Below are 26868 nucleotides of genomic sequence, written 5' to 3'. Positions count from 1 at the left end.
TATCTGCTGCATACTTCTATTATGATGTATGCATTCTTTGTCATATGAGATACAGATGCTGATACATACCCCTATATGTAGATATACTGGCTTTGTGAATTTCACTTGATTAGATAGGGAGTCATGGTTGAGTTTGTTTGTTTCACTGATCCTGTGGTTATTTTGCACTGTTGTGTCTCTCCTTGGACATACACGATTATGTATGTGTTATTTTTGTGACTGAAATAAAATTTTGTACTTTTCTATATGTTGAGTGTTTTTTTTCTTACTTTTTTTTTGGTTTCCACTTAGCTTATATGCAATTTATCCTGTACTGTTTAATAAACAAAAAATAGGAGTTGGTCCTACAGGTAGTAGAATTGTAATTAAAAGCTTTATTTTTTAATCTATTAATTCACATAAAAAGTGTAAATATGGCCTTATTGTTGCTTTCTTGGTAGTTTATACATTCTTTTTTTTTTTTTTTTCCACAAGGCCTTTCTATCGAGATGGAAGTTACAAATAAATACATACAGTATGAAGATGTCAGAGTACCTGGTGGTGTGCACACTGTGGAAAGCTTAAACTATGCATGGAAAGAATTTGAAACACGTGATGATGATGTTTTCAACATAACATATCCAAAATCAGGTAACTTATATTGTAGAATTAGCACAAAAATATATTTTTAAGATGTTGGAAGGCTTACAAGTCTATCAGCAATTTTTGGAAAGTATTAAGAAAATTTCCAAAACCCATTTGTTAGGGACTAGAGATGAGTCAACAATGTTTGATCGAATATCAGGCCGTTCGAGGTATTCGATTCCAATCGAATACCACGAGGCAAACGCACAAAAAATTTGTATCCCCTCCCACCTTCCCTGGCGCTTTTTTTTACACCAATAACTGTGCAGGGGAGGTGGGACAGGAACTACGACAATGGGGGCATCGAAAAAAAATTGGAAAAAGTGATTGGCTGGCTAAATCAGGTGCCCTCCAATTTATACGAATGGTGGATTTAACATTCGGTTAATTTGAGACTGTGAACTATGTGACTGTGAGACAGGGATAGATGTACAGGCAGGGTTAGCTAGGGATTACCTTTATTTAGGTGGGAATGTCACTCACACAGCTCTTTGCACATCAGCTTTTCCAGGACAGTTTGGCTTTGGGTAATGTTAGCAATTTCTGCTGGCTTGCATACAAAGTGTAGCAGTGGGTTTAGATACTGCAGTGGTGCACATTATATGGCGAGTGAGCAACACGGCATTGTTATTTCCTCTAGCAGCAATGTCTCAGTACCACTGAGTCCCGGCAGTGGGTCCCAAGAAACAATTCCACTGGTGGGACCTAGACATCTCAGTCACAAACATTTGTTCAAAATAACAAGCCTGTAGCACAAAACAGGATATTTTTTTAAATCATTGCTTTTTGAAATATGACCGCCATATATGTACAAAAATACCACAGGCAAGCTCGTTTCCTTAAAAAATGGTTATGTTTGTATCTATTGCTTAAGTTACCATCTGTTTTTCCATAACCATGTCATCAGCGCCGCACCTCCCATGAGGCGACCTGAAGCGAGCGCTTCAGGCGGCGCTATGCCAGGGCCTCAGGGAGGGCGGCATTTTTGCTAACCTAAGCCAGTCCAGAACAAGCTGTCCTGGACTGGCTTAGCACCGAGCGGTGGTTAGGGGAGGCCACTGGAGCAGCGCTGCTCCAGCAGCCTCCCCTCATGCTCAGGCAGAGCGCAGGCAGTCTCCGGCCTAAGCCCTGCCCCCTTCGATATGCCACGCCCCCTCCACTAAGCCACGCCCCCGCTCATCCCCCTCCCCGGCGGGGGGGGGGGGCGGCTTTCTGTAGTTCGCCTCAGGCGGCGAAAGGGGCAGGATCACCCCTGTATGTCATACCATGTGTTTTAAGCCAACTTAAGCTCTGGTTTGTATCAAAATCATTTGACCAGAAACTATTCTTTGGTCCAAACTACCTGAACCTAAAACAAAACAAATCTTCATAGGTTTTCATATCCAGCGCCGCACCTATCATGAGGCGACCTGAAGCGACCGCTTCAGGCGGCGCTATGCCAGGGCCTCGGGAGGGCGGCATTTTTGCTGACCTAAGCCAGTCCAGGACAAGCTGTGTCACCATGTCTGCAGCCCGACACGGGAAGCGAGCCGTGTATTGGGGCGGCTCTGCTGGATGCAGCGCTGCTCCAGCGGCCGCCCCTCACACTCAGGCAGAGAGCATGTCCTCTCCCTGCCTGCTCTCTGCCTGCTCACGCCGCTCGCTCCGCCCCGCCCCCTTTCTTTGTGACCCCGCCCCCTTCTTGCGACCCCGCCCCCTCAGCTCCGCCCCTCCTCGGGGGGGGGGGAGGCTTTCTGACGCCGCTTCAGGCAGCAGAAAGCCCAGGTTCACCCCTGTTCATATCTCTAGTTGTGAATGTGTGGATCCTGGACTAAAATATTTGTACTTATACACGAGTTCTCAGACAGTCATATAGGTCTACTCCCTTAATACTGTATCGAAAGCATTTGTTATTATGGTATGTACACATTTTATAACCCTTCACTGGCATCAGGTATGCCCTGTGATATAACCGAAAGACCATTTCCATTGTATGGCTAGACAGGAGGTATCTCATACAGTATTCAATTGATCATAACAGGATATACACAGTGAATGAGGGGATATCAATTACCCACTTGGTAATTGCTGTTTGAATGGCAAGTATAGTATAAAGGTGTAATAACAAGAGGAATGGTCTTTCATGGGTACAGACAGTAGCACAGTGATGGATTCAATCCCAATATGTACATAGTGGTCATCACTTTGTCAATATAGGTCTTTGCCTGAATAGAAATCTTGAACATCAGTTCAAGGACAAATGAAAACTACAGGTGCAGTGTGCAGGGTAATGCCAAATATAACTAGAAATGGTGTTATTTCTCATATACAAAGATCATCTCATCCTGAAAAGTCACAAGAAACCTCAGGTACACAACACATTAAAGTTTTAAAGGGGTATACTTAGCTGGACATTTATGGCTATATCAATAGGATATTTCACAATTGCTTGATATATGTTATTCTCACCTCTGGAACCCATATCAATCTCAAGAATATGGCTCCTTTTGTGTCTTCAAGTGCATGAAGAGGGACAGCACATTTCTTGTATGGGAGATTGAAAAATAGACAAGCAGGCTGTCCTGGCTACTTTTATAACTCCCTTGCAATGGAATGGAGAGACTTGTTTAAGAACAGTGCCCCTCCATTCACTTGCAGCTTAATATGGTGCCCTGTTAATGAGATCCCAGAGGTTAATGGGTTCCAGAGGTGAGGGTTGCATCTATCACACATTTTGTCATGTCCTATAGATATAGCCCTAAATGCTAACATGGAAATATGCATTCAAGTGTGGAGATAAGATTTGATACATCTGTATATGTATACTTACAACTGTATGCTTTTTAATGCTTCAAAGAAGAATGTTTTACTATGAAATTTTTATTATAGGTACTACATGGCTTCAAGAAATCCTGTCTCTCATCTACAGCAATGGTGATCCTACACCAGTGAAAACAACTTTTAGTTGGGATCGTGTTCCTTGGATTGAGCAACACGGTGGACGGCAGCACCTTGAAAATAAACCATCGCCCCGGCTTATCACTACACATCTTCCTTTCCATCTGTTTCCACAATCATTCTTCAAGACTACAGCCAAGGTTTGTATTACAGTAAAATTATGATACAATACATAATATTACTTCACCCTTTCTCATCTACAATTCTTGAAAACTCTATATAAATGAAAATATTGAAGGGAACAGGAAAATTGTGGTTAAGTAAACTTTTTTCTTTTTTGCTGCCATTTTCTCAGGATTCACGCTTCATAATGGACATTTTTTCCTTTGATGAAACATTGGCCAAGCACAGTTTTTTCTGATATTTTACCAAAATGATCAGAAAAAAATGTCTTTGTGTATTGTTGATCTATTTCTGCCAAAACTGTGCTCTTTACACTTTCTTTCACATAACTGACCTTTCAGGTAATTTTCAGTACTGTGCCAAAGTGTTTTAGATAGGTATGAAAATATGCTGCAAAGTGAGAATGCTTTCAAAAATAGAAGTGTTGATAATTTTACTTTGTATTTTGTAAATTGACGAGCAAAAGAGAAATGTTAATCAAATCAATATTTGATGTGACCATCACATGTCTTCAAAACAGCATAAGTGCACCTGCATAGGGTAATTGACTTGTTACAAGTATATAGGCTTGCTGAAACCCTTCATTGTCTTCATGTAACTCTAAACAGACATGATGATTATTTTGCTTACTTGTGTAGCGCCATCATATTCCACAGTACTTTACAAGCATTGTCAGTAACTGCCCTATATAGGGTTCACAATCTACATTCCCTTTCAGTATGTCTTTGGAGTGTGGGAAAAAAAACCTCACACAGACACAGGGAGAACATACAAACTCCTTATAGATGTTGCTCCTGGCAGAATTTGTACCCAGGACTCCAGCGTTACAAGGCAGCAGTGCTAAACACTTCCAGAACGTCTTGTCTGTCTTTACGCTGAAGATTGTTCTCAATTACATTACATTGCACAATGTGCAGTTCAAGCTCTTTTGAAGAAGCATCAAGAAATGGGCAATGTTGAGGACCATAGACAAAGTGGATGAAAGACACATCAGGTTCATTTTCTTTTGAAATTCATGAACTGACAGAAACCATTGTGACCCAGGTATACCCATCTACTGTTCAATATGGAAAGAAAGTCGAAGTGAGACATTTATGCACAATAACATAGGAACTGAGGTGCAGAATAACATCAACAACAACAACTTTCTTTTGTCTTTACATTAAATAATGTATTAATATTTTTGCTTGTTGGATTGGTTTATATAGGCAATCTACACAATACGGAATCCGAAAGATGTTTGTGTTTCCCTTTACTACTTCTCCAAATATGCACAATTTATGGAATGTAGGGAAGACTTCCAGGATTTTGTCTCCTTGTTTTTGAGTAAAGACAGTGAGTATTTAATGTCAAATGATTTAACAAAAATGAATATTCTTTTTAAGGCTGGATTGAACCTTCAAGGAACTACCATTTTTTCAGCTTTTCTGCTTCTTCATTCTGAGCAATGTTGCTGTGCGTCTGGTATCCTCATTTTTTGGATGGAAACAAAGTCGCCATAGCCACCTGGTGTCTGCTGTATCATACAGCAGACAACATGCGGTAATGCCCACGGTCTGTGCCCACACCGATCGTGGACATTAACCCTTCTGGAGCCTCAGTCAAAGCTGACCGAGGCACAATTTTCCCGGCAGCGTCTGAGCACGGCAATTTTGCTAGTGATTGCTGGTACCTGGCACAAGCTCCAGGGCTGACGTCACATTGGCATGACAGCCAGGAGCCTTATAAAGGCTCCCTGGCCTGTCTGCCATTATTTTCTAATGCAGGCTGCTCTAGAATACATATAAAAGTAGTTAATATCTCCAGAATCGTACTGAAACATAGACTCATTCATGCAGGCAATGCGCTGCAAGCACACCGACCCCATTATAGTCTATAGGGTCCATGCACTTTAACTGCACAGCGCTTGCAGTTGCGCTTGTATTCCGTCCGGGGGGTCCTCATGCGGACTCCTTGCGAACGGAATACATAAGCAAGTGTGAACCAGCCATTAGGCACATGCACTTACCTTTTCGTTGTTCACTTCCCTGCACTCGGGCTTTGCTGATTGATCAATGCAAATAGCTGTCTAATTATATATTCCATTGATCATGGTTTTCTCAACCTCACTGTGCATTCAGCATGTATATTATTATTATTATTATCATTATTATTATAGTTATCTTTGGTCGGTGGTTTGAACATGTGAAAGGATGGCTAACAATGAAGAATAATCCAAACTTTCTTATTCTATCATATGAAGATATGCTTAAGGTAAATATTTGTACATTTACTATTAATACATTTACATCAATTATTTAGGAACTGATCAAATTTTATAAAATATAGTAGTTTATTGTATTTGCCGTCAACGGCATTTTTTTTATTTTAGTTTTTGACTCCCCCCGATCCAAACCCCATAACTTTCTTATTTTTCTGCTCTCAGAGCCATATGAGGTGTTAATGTTTGCGGGACAAATTTTTCTTTAAGATGTTACCATTAATTATTCTGTACAATGTACTGGGAAGCTGGAAAAAAATTCAGAATGGGGTGGATTTGAAGAAAAACTGCATTTGTGCGATTTTTTTTTACGGGATTCGTTTTTACGGCGTTCACTGTGCAGCGAAAATGACATGTCACTTGTATTCTATGTTTCGTGTGATTCTGAGGATACCTAATTTATATTGTTTTATTTACATTTTAACCCCTTAACAAAAATCTAAAACTGCGGCAAATATTTATTTTTCTAAACTTCTCCATATTCTGACACCTGTAACTTTTTTTTAGTTCCGTGTACGGGGGTGTATAGGGTGACTTTTTTTGCAGGGCCGGGTGTACTTTTCAGTTATACCATTTTGGGGAATTGTTATTGCTTTGATCACTTTTGGCACTTTTGACTTTTTTCTGCTACGGCGTTTGGGAAAAATATTTTTAGAGACATGTAGAGTGGGCATTTTTGGACACAGGGATTCCTAACATGTATGTGTTTCACAGTATTTCAGTACTTTTATATGTGTTCTAGGGAAAGGAGGGTGATTTACATTTTTTATTATTTTTTCAATTTTTTTTAACGCATTTATTAGACCACCTAGGGGTCTTGAACCCCAGGGGTCTGATCAGTAATACAATGCACTGCAAAATACCGATGCTTTGATTGCAGGTTACATAGAGTAGCCTGCAGTAGAATCCAGTGAATGACAGGCTGGGGAGCCTTCAAAAGGCTCCCCACTTTCATGGCAATGGGATCCCGAACCCAGAGCTTGCCGGGAAAATGGCTTTAGGGCACCAATCGTGGGCATTAATGCTGGGTGTCTACTGTATAAAACAGTAGACACCTGGTGGCTATGGCGGCTGCACGGCTCCCGGCATCCACTGTAATAGTACAGCAGATTGTACAGACACTATGTAGTGATTTGAGTATAAATGAGCAAACTGGTTCGTAACAAGCCAGGTTTTTTAAATAAAATTTCTAAAAATTTTAGGTTTGGTATAACCTGAAATTATTGGGGATGCCACCCACAAATCAGTATTATATTCTACAAAATATAATAAGCGGAGGCCCAAGGTAGGTGCAGAGAAATAATATACAGTCATACTCACTTCTCCTGAGTTCCCTTGCGGCGTCTGGTGTTTGTTCCCAGGTGTCATCCAGTATCTTCTGGACTCCAGGGTGATGTCAGTAGCCCCTGAGTCCCAATCATTACCATCTGTGGTCACAAGATGTCATGACACTTGTGTCAAAGTAATATGTTTCTTTCTCCACTTATCAGACCAAGTTACTTTTTACACAGATCTATTGAGAGGGGAAAGAGGAGGATGAGGCTTCTGGATATAACACACAAATAACTGCAATTGCTTATCTTTGCTACTATATGAGTGAGCCAACTCTTCTGACACTTCTAACTTTCAGGATAAGCTCCACCACTGTACAGAATGAAGCAATAAATCTGTTAGCAGTACCCCCCCCCCTTCCCTTCTGTATAGAGCTCTGTTTGTGTGGCTACAGACAGATAGAAATGCTATGTAGATAAAGGAGGAGAAGGCTGCCTAATAAGTGGAGAAGGAAACATATTTCTCTATTAAAATATATTACGTTTCCTTTGCTTACCTGTTCTATTCACTTATAAAAAAAAATGAGTTATAAATTGGAGGTACACAGTGGTGGAACGTACCTTTTTTTTTATTATGATAGTCCGTTATTTACATACAAATTCCCGCTCATGTGCCGGAAGCAGGGATTGTAAGTAGGGTTACCTGACTTGGATTATTTATTGGGAGATTCACCTGCTGGTTTGTTCAAACCAAACACTTCCAAAACGAAACTGCTATTTAATAATAAAATGGGGTCTTCAGACCCCATTCTATAAGGAGAGGAGGTCCAGAGAAGGTAACTGTGTTACTCGACTCTACTGGGCTCTGGCTCAGGTCTCTTGAATGACATCACAGACCTCTGGGGCCTGTAATTGGACCACACAGTGGTCACTGTGTGCTGTATGTCATGCAGTGTTACTGCATTTTACATGCAATTGCAGTGTTAGCCCACATGAATAGTATACCCTAATTTGCATCAACTCTAAAATTTATGATTTTGCAATGGCTGACCAGATATGGATAAACAAAACTCCAAAATGATCAGTGTGGCAGTGCATATCAGATTATGTGTGTCATTGGGCTTTATAAACCTAGTCACATGTTTTCTTTAAGCAGATAAACACACTGTAGTCTTGCATAACATAGGTTATCAGCTTTTAACATTTTAAAGTATTTCCCAAATAAAACACATTTACCTGTGCAAGTTTATTATGATTCTATTGGCTATTTAATATTACTGATCATCACTTGACTTTTTCTCTAGGATTTAAAGGGGAATGTTATTAAAATTTGTAAATTCCTTGGAAAAGAACTGAATGACGCTGCCATAGATTCTGTTGTAGAAAATGCTTCTTTTCAAGTAATGAAAGACAACCCCATGTCCAACTATTCTGCTGTGCCTAAAGAATTTTTTGACAAAGAGAAAGGAAAATTTCACAGAAAAGGTAGTGTATATCAAAACATTTGTTAGGCCTGGGCCCCATGGGACATAAACACAGCGATTTGCCTGCAGCAGAGACGCTGTGGGAAAAATCGCGGCGTTTTACAGTGCAAGCAAAGGGGATGGGATTCATGCGAATCCCATGCCCACTTTGCGGAAAAAAACGCAGTGCGGGCACGCTGCGATTTGCAAAGCCATTGCGGCTTTGCAAATCGCAGCATGTCAATTATATCTATGGAAACGCTGGCGGCTTTCCCGTAGATATAATGTTAAGAGAAAGTCCACAGAGGAAAACTCAGTGAACTTTCTCTTAAAAACGCTACGGAAAGAACCGCAGTGCATTCACGCAGCGGTTCTTTCCGCAGCGCTGTAGCGCTGAGATTATGGCCTGTGGGGCCTTAGCTTTAAGGTGTCATTTGACCAATTTTAACATAATTTTCACTTACAAAGCAGAAAATAAAAACAATTTTTAATTATAGAATTTTCATGCAGGAGGGAGGAGGGGCTGAGAGAAATAGGAGGAAAGATAAAAGCACACACCTATTTGTTTTGTTTTTTACATCAGTAGTTCTCTGTACTTCTCTATAGCGTCCTACATGCTGTTTCTGAGGCTTAGGGAACATAGTCTCTTGTTTCTTGATATACATCTTAACTAGAGATGAGCGAACAGTGTTCTATCGAACACATGTTCGATCGGATATCAGGGTGTTCGCCATGTTCGAATCGAATCGAACACCGTGTGGTAAAGTGCGCCAAAATTCGATTCCCCTCCCACCTTCCCTGGCACCTTTTTTGCACCAATAACAGCGCAGGGGAGGTGGGACAGGAACTACGACACTGGGGGCATTGAAAAAAATTGGAAAAAGTCATTGGCTGCCGAAATCAGGTGACCTCCATTTTAGACGAATAGTGGATTTCAAATCCGGGTCATATGAGAATGTGAACTTTGTGACTATGAGACAGGGATAGCTGTACAGGCAGGGATAGCTAGGGATAACCTTTATTTAGGGGGGAATGTTATTAAAAATAACTTTTTGGGGCTCTATCGGGTGTGTAATTGTGATTTTTGTGAGATAAACTTTTTCCCATAGGGATGCATTGGCCAGCGCTGATTGGCCGAATTCCGTACTCTGGCCAATCAGTGCTGGCCAATGCATTCTATTAGCTTGATGAAGCAGAGTGTGCACAAGGGTTCAAGCGCACCCTCGGCTCTGATGTAGCAGAGCTGAGGCTGCACAAGGGTTCAAGCGCACCCTCGGCTCTGATGTAGGAGAGCCGAGGGTGCACTTGAACCCTTGTGCACCCTCGGCTCTGCTACATCAGAGCCGAGGGTGCGCTTGAACCCTTGTGCACACTCTGCTTCATCAAGCTAATAGAATGCATTGGCCAGCGCTGATTGGCCAATGCATTCTATTAGCCCGATGAAGTAGAGCTGAATGTGTGTGCTAAGCACACACATTCAGCACTGCTTCATCACGCCAATACAATGCATTAGCCAGTGCTGATTGGCCAGAGTACGGAATTCGGCCAATCAGCGCTGGCTCTGCTGGAGGAGGCGGAGTCTAAGATCGCTCCACACCAGTCTCCATTCAGGTCCGACCTTAGACTCCGCCTCCTCCAGCAGAGCCAGCGCTGATTGGCCGAATTCCGTACTCTGGCCAATCAGCACTGGCTAATGCATTGTATTGGCGTGATGAAGCAGTGCTGAATGTGTGTGCTTAACACACACATTCAGCTCTACTTCATCGGGCTAATAGAATGCATTGGCCAATCAGCGCTGGCCAATGCATTCTATTAGCGTGAACTGAGTTTGCACAGGGGTTCTAGTGCACCCTCGGCTCTGCTACATCAGATTGCTACATCTGATGTAGCAGTGCCGAGTGTGCATCAGATGTGTAGTTGAGCAAAACTGACTCAGCACTGCTAAGTCTCTGCATTCGCATAGGAATGCATTGGCCAGCCTTCGGCCAATCAGCGCTGGCTCTGCCGGAGGAGGCGGAGTCTAAGGTCGGACCTGAATGGAGACTGGTGTGGAGCGATCTTAGACTCCGCCTCCTCCAGCAGAGCCAGTGCTGATTGGTCGAGTTCCGTACTCTGGCCAATCAGCACTGGCCAATGCATTTCTATGGGAAAAGTTAGCTTGCGAAAATCGCAAACTGACAGGGATTTCCATGAAATAAAGTGACTTTTATGCCCCCAGACATGCTTCCCCTGCTGTCCCAGTGTCATTCCAGGGTGTTGGTATCATTTCCTGGGGTGTCATAGTGGACTTGGTGACCCTCCAGACACGAATTTGGGTTTCCCCCTTAACGAGTTTATGTTCCCCATAGACTATAATGGGGTTCGAAACCCATTCGAACACTCGAACAGTGAGCGGCTGTTCGAATCGAATTTCGAACATTTTAGTGTTCGCTCATCTCTAATCTTAACAGCTTGCCCCATCCACTTGCTAATGTTCCAAAAAGTGTGTAGGGGACTGCTTGTATATATTACACAAAGTAGGGTCCCAATCCTTAATATTCACTAATAAATATACTTCATATACAAAATAGTTGCAAAGCAGATGTGGTTTTATTGATCAATTGTACAAATAAATAAAATAGAATACAGCCATAAAGGGGCTCTATCACTGGATTTTCACTATTTTAGATAAACATATGCCTGAATAACCTTTAAAAAAGTCTATTCAGGTCCTGCTAATCGTTTGTTAAAAGGCCCCCTGTTTTAATGAATTACCTTTTAAATGTATATGTAAATGAGCCCTCCGTGCACCGTGGGCGTTCCCATGCACCCCTCACATCATACTCTGCTCACGCCCTCCTCTCTGTGGTTCTTGTATGTAAGTTCCTCCTCCTGCTTTCGATTCACAGCCTCACAACTGTCTCTTCCCTGCTAGTGGTACAGGACCTGTGATGATGTCACTACTGCTCTGTGATTGGCTTGTCCCTATGATGATGTCACTACAAGGTCCTTCTAAGTAGTGATCTAATATATATATGCAGGGGCTGCAGCTCCCTTTTTCTATCATAGCATAGATCTACTGTACACATGGAGATCTATGATAGACACAGGGAGCTGCAGCCCCTGCTCTGCATAATCACTACTTAGAAGGACCTTGTAGTGACGTCATCACAGTGACAAGCCAATCACAGAGCAGTAGTGACATCATCACAGGTCCTGTACCACTAGCAGGGAAGAGACAGTTAGAGGCTGTGAATCAAAAGAAGAAGGAGGGAATTACATAGAAGAAGCAAGAGAGGAGAGGAGGGTGTGAGCAGAGTATGATGTGAGGGGTGAACGGGAACGCCCACAGTGCACGGTGGGCTCATTTACATATACGTTTAAAAGGTAGTTCATTAAAACGGGGGGGGGGATCTTTTAACAAACTACTAGCAGGACTTAAATAGCCTTCAAAGGCTATACAGGCATATGTTTATCTCAAATAGTGAAAATCCAGTGATAGAGCCCCTTTAACTTCAGGCAAAATAATTTCAAACTAAAATCCTGCTTGTCTGGATGCTAACTAAACAGACAATACTAATTGTACGTGTGGCTTACTACCGGCCGCATGAAATTAACCAAAAAAAAGTGTATCGTATCACAAGGCTTTCAGCGTAAGGACAGACCCAACCACTTGCTCTCCTCTCAGGATCTGCCCTGCAGGCTATAGATAGATAGATATAGATATATAGATATATATGTATATTACTGGCTTAAAATTGAACGTAAATACTGTCCAAACATAACAACAAAACAATTGTTTTTTTTTTCCTACAGGTATTGCTGGAGACCATAAGAATCATTTTACTCCTGCTCAAGAAGAGGAATTTGAAAGGATTTACAAGGATTGTATGAAAGACATCAACATTTCCTTTGCATAACATTGAAGGGGTTTTCTGGCACTAAACTATTGATGACCTATCCTAGATGAGTGCTGCAGTCTTTTCACAAGCAATGTATAGTAGCTATGCATTGTATTATAAGCAGAGCCCCATTCACTTGACTGGGACTTACCTTCATACAGTCAATATGATCAATGGACATAACATCACACAACCCATGAAGCACAAGCATTGTACTGCTTGCTCTTCAAATAGATGATCTGTGGGAGTTCTGAGTATTAGTCTCCCACAGTCTGTTGGTGCAAAATTCAGCAGAACAGCAGTGAAAAATGGGAATTTTGGTGTTTGTGTTTTACACTCAGTTTTCTACTCAACATTTTTAACCTGCGTTTTGCTGCATGTGCCCCTTGAAATTGCTTCTTATGCACAATGCAACTCATATATAAAATGGGTTATCCAGGTTTTTGTTGGCCAATAAGTGGGTTGGAGAGGATGAAATAATGTTGCAATACATGGAACAGGCATTACTAAAAGTGGGGCATTCTGCATCTGAATATCATCTGATGTAAAAAGTGAAAAGACTACAGGACTCACGTAAAGAGGATCTTTCGTGTCCTCATCAATGTGCAGCATTATATACTGCTATATACTGATGAATTCAGTGCAGTGTCGGCTTTCCCAGGCTCCCCACTGTCAGAAAGACAGGTCTTGCAGCCTAGCATCATTGCTGGACTGTGAAGAACACCCCCTGCCCATTTTACTCTACCATAAAGTTCTGCAGCACAATGATGAAGCTAGCCTGTAAGGCCCACCTTTCTGACAGTGGGGAGATATCAGTGCTGAAGATATTTCCAGCACATAAGCACATCACGCAAAAGCTGACAGTGTGCTGATTTCAGTGAACTGTTGGCTTTCTATCGCTATATGCTACCACACATTGATGAGGACGTGAAAGGTCCTCTTTGAGCATAGGTCATTAATTTTGTAAAGCTAGACAATTTTGTTAAGAGGTACTTGGGTAGACTAGTAAGTCTATATAATGGACATAATGGAAATAAACATAAATTGTTTTCAACATGTGTATGAAATTAATTTTCAATAATTAAATGAATATAGAGATGAGCGAGTAATGAAATATTCGATATTCATTTCGAGTAGACCCTCAATATTCGACTATTCGACCGAATATTGAGTCCCATTATAGTCTATGGGGAAAAAATGCTCGTTTCAGGGGAAACCCAAATTCGACTAAGAAGAGTCACAAGTCCACAATGACACCTCAGGAAATGATGGCCAAACATCAGTGCCGCTTGGGGAGTGGGAGGGGAGGTTGTAAGAGACACAAACTGAATCATTAATAGTGGTTAGCCTACTCCTTGCTATTCAGATCAGTGAAGCCTCTGATGACTCATGTAAAATGAGCATGATGAAACGCGTCAGGCTATGAGATAGGGAGTATTCAGTATCTACAGAATGAGTTTTATGTATGACAATATAGGGCTGTAGATTAGACAGAAGATACTACGGTCCCACAGCGTTAGCTTTATCAACATAGGGCAGACAGCTGCAATGTGGATACGATAGTGATTACTCTTGGACTCTACCCTATGTAGTGTATAGGGAGGATCGGTGTATTGCTGCAGATACTGATAAACTGAAGGCAGTGATTGTACTCTGATCCTCTATCTTTGGGGGTGGGTCTTTCTCCTGGAGCAAAATTAGGGGAATATCTTTGGTTATACGACTACTGGTAATAAGGGACACCTATTCATAGGTTACTAGTTTAATAGCGACAATCCTAGTATTCCCCGGTGTATATATTTGTTTGGCTTATAACCAGAGAAAGGTCTTTTAAATCTGTGATGCTTTTTAATAAAAAGAATAATAAAGGCTATGTTTTAAACGTCCCTAGATAGTTTACCTATTTATCCTTAATTTTTGTTCTGTCACAATTGGGCACGTTATAAGTTATCATCGATTAAAATAATTTTTTGTCTCAGGAAATGATGCCAACACCTCTGGAATGCAACTTGGATTGCAGGGGAAGCATGCCTGGGTGCATCTAACATGCCCAAGTCCCAGTATTACCCCACTATCACAGCATATCAAACTAGACACTTTCCACACTCAATAGAACCTCTATGAAAGTGGAAAAATACTTGGAAACCTTCTTTCCTCTATATTAGTACGGACAGAAACACAAATTTTAAGCTGAAGAACCATTAGCATGCACCCCTTTAAATCACGTTGCCCATGACAACCACAGATGGCATAGACAATGGGAAATCCAACAGCCCCCACCCTTAACTGTCATTGTTTATGTGTGTGTGATGTGGTGAGACCTCCAAAAATTACTTTTCTGGCCCTTCACATGAGCCCTTCCAAATTAAGTTAGAGGCCCTTAAACTGAGCCACACAAAAATTTACTTTTCAGGCCCTTGGTGTGAGCCCTCCCAAACTTAGCTTCAGGCCCTTGTGGTGAGTTGAGCCTTGTACCAGCAGAATATTAGGCCCTTGAAGTCAGTAGAGCCTTGTACCAGCAGAGTATTAGTCCCTTAAAGTGATTTGAGCCTTGCATCGGCAGAGTTTTAGGCCCTTGGGGTGAGTTGAGCCTTGTACCAGCAGAGTATTAGGCCCTTGAAGTCAGTTGAGCCTTGCACCAGCAGAGTTTTAGGCCCTTGGGGTGAGTTGACCCTTTAATCAGCAGTGTTTTTGGTCCTTTGGGTGAATTGAGCCTTTTACCTGCAAAGTATTAGGCCCTTTGGGTGATTTGAGCCTTTAACTAGCAGAGTTTTTGGCCCTTGAGGTGAGTTGAGCCTTTAAACAGCAGAGTTTTAGTTATTGGCCCTTGGGGTGAGTTCAGCCTTGTACCAGCAGTGTTTTTGGCCCTTGAGGTGAATTGAGCCTTTAACCAGCAGTGTTTGTGTATGCCTTCCCAGATGATAATGTCATTGCTCGGACTCTATTAGGGTAGATTCACATGTAGGAATTTGCCATGGATTTAGGGGCACCAAATCTAATTCACATTGTTGTCAATGGGAGGCAAAGATCACAGCTGAGAAAAAAAATCAACATCCTGCTCAATCTTGCCGTGGACTCCGCTTTTGATTCAGCCTTGGATTCTGTGGCTCAGGATTCCCTGCTGATTAGGCCCATTCATTTAAGCTTAATCAGCATTGGAAAGCCACAATAGAATGCAGGGCTAATGGCATTACGTCATGGCAATACCGTGGCCGAATATAGTGTCAGAAAATAAAGAGGAATTTCACAACCTTTATTGAGTCTTCCTTCCTCATTTGCTAAATTTTTCCTCCTTTGCACAAACATTGACAAAAAAATAACGCATTAAAAATGAAACTTTATTAGTGTGAATACAATGATGATATATGTAAATGATTACAATATTAGAGCAACAGAATAAATTTATTTTGGAAAAGTTCACAATTGAAAAGAGGTTCTAGTACCCAGTTGGGCTGCCCTGATCCTGGATACAAGAAAAAATACAGTTGATCATAGAGGCATACAGGTATCCTGTGGCACATTTGCACTCAGATGTTGCTGCTGCACACTGTAGGTTGATGCAGCTGGTTTCTATGTAACTGTAAGCAAAGTATCCAGTCAATGACTATATAAAACAATCTGATGGGAGTGACGGTTCAAAGAGAGAACGAAAGGATATGGGAGGTTAAAGGACCAGAAGACATTAAATAAGAAAGAGGAAATGGGAGGAGAAGGAAATCAGAGAGGGTTCATCTCGAGTTAGCATAATGTGGAGAAATCTGGGGAATATTGGAAAATATCCCATAAATGCCAGGTACTTCAGTATTTCTCAAAGTAGAGATGCAATTCAGAGATCATAAACTCTACATGTTATAAATAAAGGAGTACTGAGAGGCAATCATGAACTGAGAGTGTGGATGTGGACTTCCAGAAACAGGGTATGACTGTTTGAGCTGCAACCAGCATAAGACCAATGAGGGCACATGTAAACTTCTTAAAGGGGATGTTAGCAAATATGGACAACCCTTTTAAATTTTAAATAAATAAATTTTGAATAATAATCTTCCACTGGACAACTACATTGATGGAGAGCCATCAGATTTAATTAATCAACGACTGTAACAGGATGTTCATCGTAGAGTAAACCCAGAGCAGAACGAAAACAATTCTGGAGCTTGGGGATTTAGTGAAAAGGCCAATGCTTGAGGGTCAACCTGTAGAAGTAAATAATGGCAACCCGTTGCTGCTCATCCCTTGCAGAGTAGGGTCGGAGGCAAAAATACAGCTTTCAGCTTTCACTAAAAAAATAACAACAAATTTTCTCTCTCCAGAAAACCTGCCAGGTAGTTTTATTTTAAGTTCCATGTGAACAGCAGTAGCAACAGGAACTTGAGACAGAGATTTCTCCTGCTGTTTAATCCTCTCTGCCAAATCTTGAACCAGTTTGGTTATTCTTTGAATCTGGTCCACGAGTGTCTAAATTTGTTCCATTATGGAAAATGACTATTATGTGCTATCTAATCTGTTATAGTTTTGATGCAAGGTCTAACAGAAGCAACAGTGGGAGATGGCTGATAACAGTGAGCAGTAGATACAGCTATTTTAAATCTGTACATTAATGCAAGCCAAGGCAGACCTACAGAAGTCTCCACCAGCGCTAGAAGTACTTTAACTGAATATGAAAGTCAAAATTTTCTCCAGTAGAAGGATATACAAATAATAAACAAGCTGTAAATTGAAATAGAGAAAACTCCGCGACCACTGCACTACCACTCCACTCTGCTTTGCTGCCAGGAACAGGTGAATAGTTGTACAGGCATGGATCAGAACCAAGAGAGGATGTCAGAGGCAAAAATCTGAAGAAAGAAACGATATCCTGAAGAAGTCCAATGGGTCAAAATCATGTGGGTATGTCAAAGGCAGAATCAGCAGGTAATAGAGTACCCAAAAAAGCATGCCCAGGGTTAGAATGATGCAAACTGGAGGGCAAACAAGATGAAGATCCAAACTAGGAAGTTAAAACAATTAGTTGGCATCTGTGTCAGATCAGAGTGGTACTATATAGTCTTCCTTAGCTGCTAATTAGACCAACCCAGGAAACTTCTGAAACTGCAGAAGCTTCCCAGGTTGACACTGTAACCTTAAAGGTAAATCAGCTGGATTGAGAATGCTCACATTGGGATAAGAACAAGAAAGAAGCAGAGCAGAGTATGCCTTGTAGAGTAGGCCAGGAAAGAGGGGGCACAGGCAGTCAGGAAGTAGGGATTTTGGGATATAGGAGGTGTCCATCATTACAAAAAAGAATGGAGGGTAGGATAATGTCATTGGGGTCCAATATAGTTTATGTAACAAGGGAAGGATTTCTAAAGGAAAGGACAGAAATGAGTTTTCCAAGCGTATCCAGAGTTTGGTGAGCTTATGATAGTGCCAATGAAGAATATGTGCAGTCACAACCATTACACAATGGTATTTGCTGCTGCCATACCTCTGAGATGTATAGATCAGTAAAGTGTTAGCTTAGAAATTCTGGCATCTAGATGAATTTGGTGAATGGGCCTTGGATGAAGGCAAAAAAAAAAAAATGTTTGGCTATGGTTGCAGGAATTATAATAATTAAGTAATAAAGAAGCCCAGGCAAGACTGACATTTTAAGAATATGAATGAAGTAACGCCAGGGATAGATATTTCAGCAAGACAATGATCCAAAACACCGCTCCAAATCCTCAGGCATTCATGCAGAGGAACAATTACAATGTTCTGGAATGGCCATCCCAGTCCCCAGACCTGAATATAAGATAAGATAAGATAATCCTTTAATAGTCCCACCTTGGGGAAATTTCAGCGTGTTACAGCAGCATAGTAATACAGATACAGGATAATACAGAGTAATATGTTACAGACGTAGACACAGATAAGCTGAGAAGAGAAGATATACTAGGAGTGCATGGCAGCTAAGGAAAAAACAGAAGAGAAAGAGGAAGACCTCATGGTCATCCTCATAATCATTAGTTCTCTGTGCGAAGAGCTCTTCGTTTGGTCTGATGTAGATTATACAGCCTGGTCGCGGTTGGAAGGAAGGACCTGCGATAGCGCTCCTTCTCACACTTGGGGTGAAGCAGACGGTCGCTTACAGTGCTGCCAAGTCCCATCAGGGTCCCATACATGGGGTGGGATTTGTTCCCCCGCATGGAGGTCACCACAGACAGTATCCTTCTGTCACCCACCACCTGTACTGGGTCCAAGGGGCTCCCCAGGACAGAGCTGGCCCTCCTGATCAGCCTGTCAAGTCTATTTCTGTCCCTGGTTGATATACTGCTTCCCCAGCAGGCAACACCGAAAAAGATGGCTGAGGCAACCACAGAGTTGAAGAAGGCCCTAAGAAGTGTCCCCTGGACTCCGAAGGCCCTCAGCCTCCTGAGCAGGTAGAGTCTGCTGTGGCCCTTTCTGTGCAGCGCCTCCAGGTGATCAGCCCAGTCTAGTTTATTATTGAGGAGCACGCCCAGGTACTTATAGGTCCTGACTATCTCAATATATGTTCCTTGGATCTCCACCGGGGTCGGAGCACCTCTCCGTTTACTAAAGTCCACCACCATCTCCTTGGTCTTCCCAGCATTAATCCTGAGCTGGTTCTGCTGGCACCATTCAACAAAATCCCGGTTTAAGTCTCTGTATTCCCTATCATCGCCATCAGTGATAAGGCCGACTATAGCAGAGTCATCGGAGTACTTCTGTAAGTAACAGCTGGATGAGTTGTGCCTGAAGTCAGCAGTGTACAGTGTGAAGAGGAATGGGGCAAGAACTGTACCTTGAGGTGCCCCCGTACTACAGATCACAGTGTCAGACACACAGTCCTGGGCTCTCACATACTGAGGGCGGTTTGTCAGGTAGTCTAGGATCCAGTTGGACAGGTGATGGTCCACACCACCAAGGTTCAGCTTCTCCCTCAGTAGCCCTGGCTGAATGGTGTTGAACGCACTGGAGAAATCAAAGAACATTATTCTCACAGTGTTCCCGGGTTTCTCCAGGTGAGAGAGAGCTCTGTGAAGAAGGTGGATGATGGCGTCATCTACCCCAATGCCTGGCCGGTAGGCAAACTGGAGGGGGTCCAGAGCGGAGCTCACTAGGGGGCGTAGGTGTGTCAGGACCAGTCTCTCTAGGACCTTCATTAGGTGTGATGTCAGTGCTACAGGTCGGTAGTCATTGTAGCCCATCGGGTTGGGTTTCTTTGGGACTGGTACCACGCAAGATGTTTTCCACAGTTGAGGTACCACCCCCAGCTTCAGGCTCATATTGTACATGTGCGTTATAATACCACACAGCTGGTCACTGCACATTTTAAGAACTCTTGCGCTTATACCATCAGGTCCCCCCGCTTTGTTCGCTCTAATATTCTTCATTTCCTTACACACCTGAGCCTCCTGCAGGATCAGATAGTCAGATTGCAGTTGACCGCAGGTCGGTGGGGGTTGGGTCTTGGTGTGTGAGGGGAGGGCGGTTAGCTGACATGCTGGTGGAGGGAGCATTTGCTTGGAGTCGAATCTATTGACGAATAGATTAAGCTCGTTAAGCCACTTCCTGTCCCCTACTGTTCGGTGCCTTGAACATCTGTGGGATGATTTGAAGCGTGCTGTCCATGCTCGGTGACCATCAAACTTAACTGAACTTGAATTGTTTTGTAAAGAGGAATGGTCCAAAATCCCTTCATCCAGGATCCAGGAACTGATTAAAAGCTACAGGAAGCAACTAGAGACTGTTATCTTTGCACACGGAGAATCTACTAAATATTAATGTCACTTTTCTGTCGAGGTGCCCATACTTTTGCACTGGTCAAATTTTGGTTTAATGCATATTGCACATTTTCTGTTAGTACAATAAACCTCATTTCAATCCCGAAATATTACTGTGTCCATCAGTTATTAGATATATCAAACTGAAATGGCTGTTGCAAACACCAAAATATTTAGAACTAAAAATGATTAAGATTAATAGGGGTGCCCAAACTTTTTCATAGGACTGTAGATGGGAAACTATCTCTAGTATAACCAGGAGGGCCATGTCAGTGATATATTGAGAGAAAGAGATCAATTTGGGGTCGGTATTGGGTTCATAGTATGGGGAGGAGTAAGATTATAGTGAGAATACATATTTTGTTAGTTTTACAGCTGCTGCAAGACAAGACAAGGACACTAAGCCGTAATACTAGACCCACCCGGAAGTCCCTACCGGCTTGTCTCAGCTACCCTAAGTGGTAGAGGACAACTAGGTGATGGCCCCTTCCTATGACAAAAGTGAAAACACAAGCGCAGACAAGACAAACAAAGAAGAATGAATAGGGAAAAAGCCAAGGGTCAGAAACAGGACCCAATATACGCCGTTTTTTCTGGAGTGAAAGTGAGCACCATCAATACTTTCTTCTTTTCCATTATCATCCCGGGGTTCCATTGGTAACCGGTGCAAGTAAGACATGCTGCTCCCTCCATTTGCTCATTCTGACAAAGCCCTAAACGTGGTTGTGGACGTTCATTTTCACAACCAGAGCAGGTGAGAGGCCATCTGGTCCAGTGAATGAATACAGTGAATGAATATATATATATATATAAAATTATGCTGATTGTGTTTGCAAACTACCACAATATTATTGGTTTTGCTCGGTGTTGTTTGTGTTCTCTTTGAAGGGTCAGAAACAGGCAATAAGCAACAAAATAAGAACCAGAAGAATAGACAGGTCTGCAAAGGCAAAGGTCAGGAAAAAACAAGATCAGAGATACAGGAGAAAATGCTAGCACCCTGAAGAGAGACTAATAGCAAGAACTCTGCTGTGGTTTATAACTATATATTGGATGTCAGGAATCCGTCCCAGGCTTGATTGGACCAGACTCTGATTTCCCATCACAGAAAGAATAAGAGAAGTGAGAGTGGAAAGGAAGGATGTCAATCACAAAAGCAAAACTGAGGTTAACTGTTTGAGGAGCAGAGGGAAGCAAACAGTGGAAGAGATAGTATAGAGGTGTGTTCAGACAGAGTACAACAAGAAACCTAAAAGCATAAAATCATAGTCAGGCACGCATCCTGCGCTGTACCATACCACTGGAATATAGCGCAGAAGTCTGAAAAGATCCGGGTTCTACAGTACCCCCCACTTTCCTTTTGTGAGAGGCCCTGGGCTCTCACCAGATAGACCAGGTTTTGAGGGGTTCTCACAATGGAATAGGCTAATGAGTCGCTGAGCATGAAGGTCTTTGCCGGTGACCTATGTCCGCTCCTTATAGTCATAACACTTCTAGTGTACAAGGTACTGGACAGAATTCTGCTCCCAAGTATCCAGTATTTTCTCCACCTTGTACTCCAGTTCCCCCTGAACAAAAACAGGTGCTGATGGGGCAGGTGAAGGTATGACAGATATAATATATTTTTTAGATATAGGGAGAGGATGAAGAAGGTCCTCTGGTAACCTTCTAGGTACCTATGGCCTAGCACACATCTCATAGGTAGAAACAAATTCTTGTACATCTTGAGACCAAGAAGGCCACCAGTAGGAGCGGGAAAGTAATTATTTAGTACCAGTGAAGGTGGGATGTCCCTCTAAGGTTGAACAATGAATTTCCCAGTGGGAGTATTACTGGGAGCAAGATCTTGCGAATTAACAACAAAAGTAGCAAGATCAGCGGGCTTGCCTGGGAGATAGTTTCTTAGTGTTGTCCAGATACAGAAGGTTCTTATGACCAGTAATTCCGGTGATCTAAGGTTTGGCCCCCTCGAGGAAATGTCTCCACTCCTCGAATGCCCACGTAATGTTCCTACATCATAGCTATGCTCAGAATGGGAGAACAACATTGAGAAGAAGGACACTGGTTTTTAGGGCCCTGAGAAAGTACTGCACCAACCCCCCACCTCAGAAGCATCAATCTGTCACAGTTGTGTCGATGCCCGAGCAACTGTATGCTGCATACTGAATGCACGTCTATGGAAATGGGGAAACTTTCCCTAGCACTATGATGACTGACTAGGCCCTGCCTGAGGGTGTTAGTCAACTGTACACAAGCTAAGCTTGGCCTCAACAACTTCTCGCTCTCTAGACGCGGAGACCTAATAGACAGGTGGGGTGAGAGCTGAAAGAGGCTAGGTACTGGGATACTAAAGATGGTCACCCCTAATGAAAGAATAGGTTCAGCTGCAAACAGTAACAACTAGGAAGGGACATGCTGGAGGACTAACAGGCGCAGCACAATCATAAACACACAACAGGAGTTTGAGGAGAGGAACAGTGGAATAGTGAGGAAAGGTTATCATAGGACAGGGGTGTCAGGCAACCAGAAAATGCAGGACAGGGGTTGAGAAGAAATGTTGAGGGTTAAACAGCCTCTCACACAAGACAAAACTCACACCACTTCCAAATCAGCTCCTGAGACCGTACAACTTCCACAAAATACTTCTCGTAAACTGGGCCAAGAATCCTGATTGGTAATAACGACAACCAGTGAGGACTGAAGCCAGCAGTGAGCCTTTTACAGACCCGGAACTACTTGATAGGTTGGTGGCAATGTCAAACACCTGAAGTTCGCATCTACTGAGACACCCAGCCAGCTCAAGTATACACTGAAGCAGGTACCAAACCCCTGTCTCCAAAATTCAGCAGCAAAGAGAGCGGCCAGAGGACACCAACCTAAATGCCCAGACAATACTCCAGTACAAGGTGGAGAAAATACTGGTGATATATTCAAGTATCCTCTAACAAACGAAGAGTTTTATATTAAAGAGGACCTTTCATCAGATTGGGCACAGGCAGTTCCATAAACTGCTGGAAAGCCGGCAGAGTGCTGAATTCAGTGCACTGTCAGCTTTCCCGATCTGTGCCCCGGGTAAAGCGCTATCAGTCCCGGTACCGTAGCGCTTTACAGTCAGTAGGGGATTTCTGACAGTCAGCCAGGAACATCCTTCTTCAAAGCAGCGCCTATCGCGCTGTACAGTGTGAGCCGAGAGGAACGCCTCCTCCCCTCCTGATAATACTCGTCTATGGATGAGCACTGTGAGCAGAGGGAGGGGGCGTTCCTCCCCACTCACACTGTACAGCACGATAGGCGCCGCTGTGGAGAAGGACGTTCCTGACTGACTGTCAGAAACACACTTATGACTGTAAAGCGCTATGGTACCGGGACCGATAGCGCTTTACCCGGGGCACAGATTGGGAAAGCCGATAGTGCGCTGTATTCAGCGCACTGTCGGCTTTCCAGCAGTATATGGAACTGACTGTGTCCAATCTGATGAAAGGTCCTCTTTAAACAATATTTAACTTGTGATAGTGAGTTTGTCATCTACAAGATTCAATGTCCATGTAATCTTTTATACAGATAGGTCCATAAATATTTGACATTTTTCAGAGACAGAGACATTTTTCGAATTTTGGTTCTGTATATCACCACAATGAAATTTGAGCAAAACAATTCAGATGCAATTGAAGTTCAGACTTTCAGCTTTAATTCAGTGGGTTGAACAAAATAATTGCATAAAATGTGATGAACTAAAGCATTTTTTAAACACAATTCCTTCATTTCAGGGGCTCAAAAGTAATAGAATAAATTAAATAATTGTAAATAAAATGTTAATTTCAAATACTTGGTTAAAAACCCTTTGGCTCCATTCTCACGGAGTAACGTGCACCCGTATACACGTGTCAGAGCGCGGCGCTTCAAAACAGATCCCATTAATTTCAATGGGTGCCGGCTTACGCGTGCTACACATTGAAAGCAATAGGGAAAAAAGCCTCCTATTGATTTCAATGGGGAGCGCTCGTATGCCGGCACTCATTCAAGTCAATAAGAGATGGTTTTTACGCGCTCATTATGAACATGTTTTACATTCAGAATGAGCAGAGCGTATACTCCATGTGACGGCTCCCTTAGTCTTAGGTCATTGAGTGAACAGAGAGCAGGGGTTGGGCGATGAGGAAGGAAATGTATACAGGTGCAGCATTATAGAGAGCCTCGTGGATGAGCGTGATAAGTTTATATTGTATTCTGTATTGTATAGGCAGCCAATGTAGTGACTGACAGACTGGAGGCATTGCTGTAGCATCTAGACTGATAGTTGAGCCTGGCCACTGCATTCAGAATAGATTGTAGAGGGGATAGCTTAGTAAGATGAAAACAGATTAAAACGGAGTTACAGTAGTCAAGGGAAAAGTGAATTAGAGTGACAATAAATGTCTTTAATGTATCTCTGGTAAGGAACGGGCGTATTCTGGAGATGTTTTGGAGATCGGACATGACTAAGCGTGCAAGTGATTGGATATGGGGGGTGAAGGAAAGGTCTGAGTCAAACACAACCCCGAGGCAGCGGGCATACTGCCTAGGAGTTATAGTAATGGATATATCAGGGATAGATCTATTAAATGATGGAAATATCTGTAATTCAGAGAGATTCAGTTTCAGATAGAGTGAAGACATCATATTTGAGACAGCAGAAAAACAGTCACTGGTGTTCTTTATTAGTGCAGGGGTGATGTCATGGGAAGATGTGTATAATTGGGTGTCATCAGCATAAAGATGGTACCAGAAGCCAAATCTGGTGATGATTTGTCCAATGGAGGCTGTGTAGAGAGAGAGAAGAACAGGGGGCCTAGGACTGAGCCCTTAGGCACCCCAACATCAAGGGGAAGAGAGGAAGAAACAGAGCCACAGTGCCTGAAAATGATACACTGAAAGTGTGGTCTGAGAGATAACACGAGAACCAGGAGAGCGCGTTGTACTTGAGGCCGACTGAGCGAAGCATAGTGAGAAGCTGTCAGAAGGTCATTGGAGACTTTTGTAATGTATCTTTGTGCTGCGGAATATGTTGGCGCTATTTAAATAAAATGTATTATTATTATTATTAATAATAATAATCTAATTGGCTTTGTAATTTGGGGACCTGTATAAATACCTGTGATACTTGGGCTCCAGTTCCAAAATATTGCACATGCAAAATAATAAAAATAATAGACTTTATGAAAATATTTTAGAGTGCCGCCAAATTACTTGTTTCTAAACCTCTTGTTTATATCTAATATAATATATTAAATAACGGTACTATTCCATGATCGGGCCAGCAGAGCTGTTCAGCAGCACTAGTATCAGGACAGCAGCAAGCAAGGCCGCATGCCCACATCGCAGATGAGTTCCGGACAGCATCGGCTTCAGCAGTATTCAGACACACACACACACACACACACACACACACACACACACACACACAGCTAATTGTAAGTGGATATACTTTATTTCGTAATTGCCGGAAGAGCTGCTCAGCACTAGTATTGGGACAGCAGCAGCATGGCTGTGAAAGAAATGGACGCACCGGGCTGTGTTATAAGCATCATAGTGAAAGAAATGGATGCACCGGGCTGTGTTATAGGGTCCGATGCTGACAGAAAAATTAGGCGCCAAATTAGTGTTTTAGTAGTTTTAGTCACAGTACTCACTGTTGTTTCAGTCACAGTTCTCAGCAGTTTCATCACATGGATTACACGCTGTGGGATTTACCTGCAGATGAGAAATCAGCAATTGAACTGTTCCAAGCCAATGGGCTGATCCATAAGAGTCGGTTTGGGCTCATAACCTCCAGATGAAAATGTGTTTTTTGGCCAAGGCATCCCCAAAATGGCAGTGCAGCAAACGTCAGTGCGACGAAAAAAAAGGTGTGAGATCGCAAACTTGGTTTGCCAACTCACGCATTCCTTTTCTTACGGCTGCCGGTTTCATATATTGTTGGTGCCAAGAGTTGACATCCGTAGAGTTTTGTGAACAGCAATTGAAGATGAATCACAACACCTTTGTGGATTGAAATAATTACCTCCGCAAAGTGTGTGTAAGTGCCTCAATATCCCGACCTACAAAAATAGGCGCTCTAAACAAAGTGGTTGAGGTGGATGAAAGCCTTTTTACAAAAAGGAAAACAACAGCGGCCGTGTTGCTACCACAATGGATCTTTGGAGGATTGTGCCGGAAAGATCAGCTACAATATTGATGGCTGCTATTAAAGCCAACATGGCAGATGGTAGTATAATATACTCTGATTGCTGGAAGGGGTATAATACTGCAGACTTACAAGCTGCTGTCTACGATCATTTAACAGTGAACCACAAGTACAATTTTGTTCACCCAAACATTCATTGCCACACTCAAAATGTGGAACTTTTGTGGGGAAGTGCTAAGTGGTGCAATAAAAGACAGCGCGGAACAGCACACCAGCATCTGGAGTCATATTTAGCCGAATTCATGTAGCCTTGCTTGCTGCTGTCCCGATACTAGTGCTGAACAGCTCTTCTGGCCCGATAACGGAATAGTACCTAAATA

General features: G+C 42.5%; 1 protein-coding gene across 1 annotated transcript; it reads left to right on the top strand.

The window, feature by feature from the left end:
* Window positions 1-482: 482 nt before the first annotated feature.
* Window positions 483-12579, top strand: LOC142209594 (sulfotransferase 2B1-like). The gene is made up of 6 exons (XM_075278603.1): window positions 483-630; window positions 3493-3701; window positions 4893-5019; window positions 5843-5937; window positions 8520-8700; window positions 12474-12579. Exons 1-6 carry the CDS (start codon window positions 489-491, stop codon window positions 12575-12577), a joined length of 858 nt encoding a protein of 285 aa, XP_075134704.1. The 5' UTR covers window positions 483-488; the 3' UTR covers window positions 12578-12579.
* Window positions 12580-26868: the final 14289 nt, after the last annotated feature.

The sequence above is a fragment of the Leptodactylus fuscus genome, chromosome 6, assembly GCF_031893055.1.
Source record: "Leptodactylus fuscus isolate aLepFus1 chromosome 6, aLepFus1.hap2, whole genome shotgun sequence".
In the NCBI taxonomy this organism is placed as follows: Eukaryota; Metazoa; Chordata; class Amphibia; order Anura; family Leptodactylidae; genus Leptodactylus; species Leptodactylus fuscus.
This window is presented reverse-complemented; position numbering and strand designations above follow the sequence as displayed.

Coding starts and splice junctions, on each gene's coding strand:
- LOC142209594 (XM_075278603.1), top strand. CDS start 489: ATGGAAGTTACAAATAAATACATACAGTATGAAGATGTCAGAGTACCT. Junction 3,702..4,892: donor TCTTCAAGACTACAGCCAAG/GTTTGTATTACA, acceptor TGGTTTATATAG/GCAATCTACACAATACGGAA. Junction 5,020..5,842: donor CTTGTTTTTGAGTAAAGACA/GTGAGTATTTAA, acceptor TTATTATTATAG/TTATCTTTGGTCGGTGGTTT.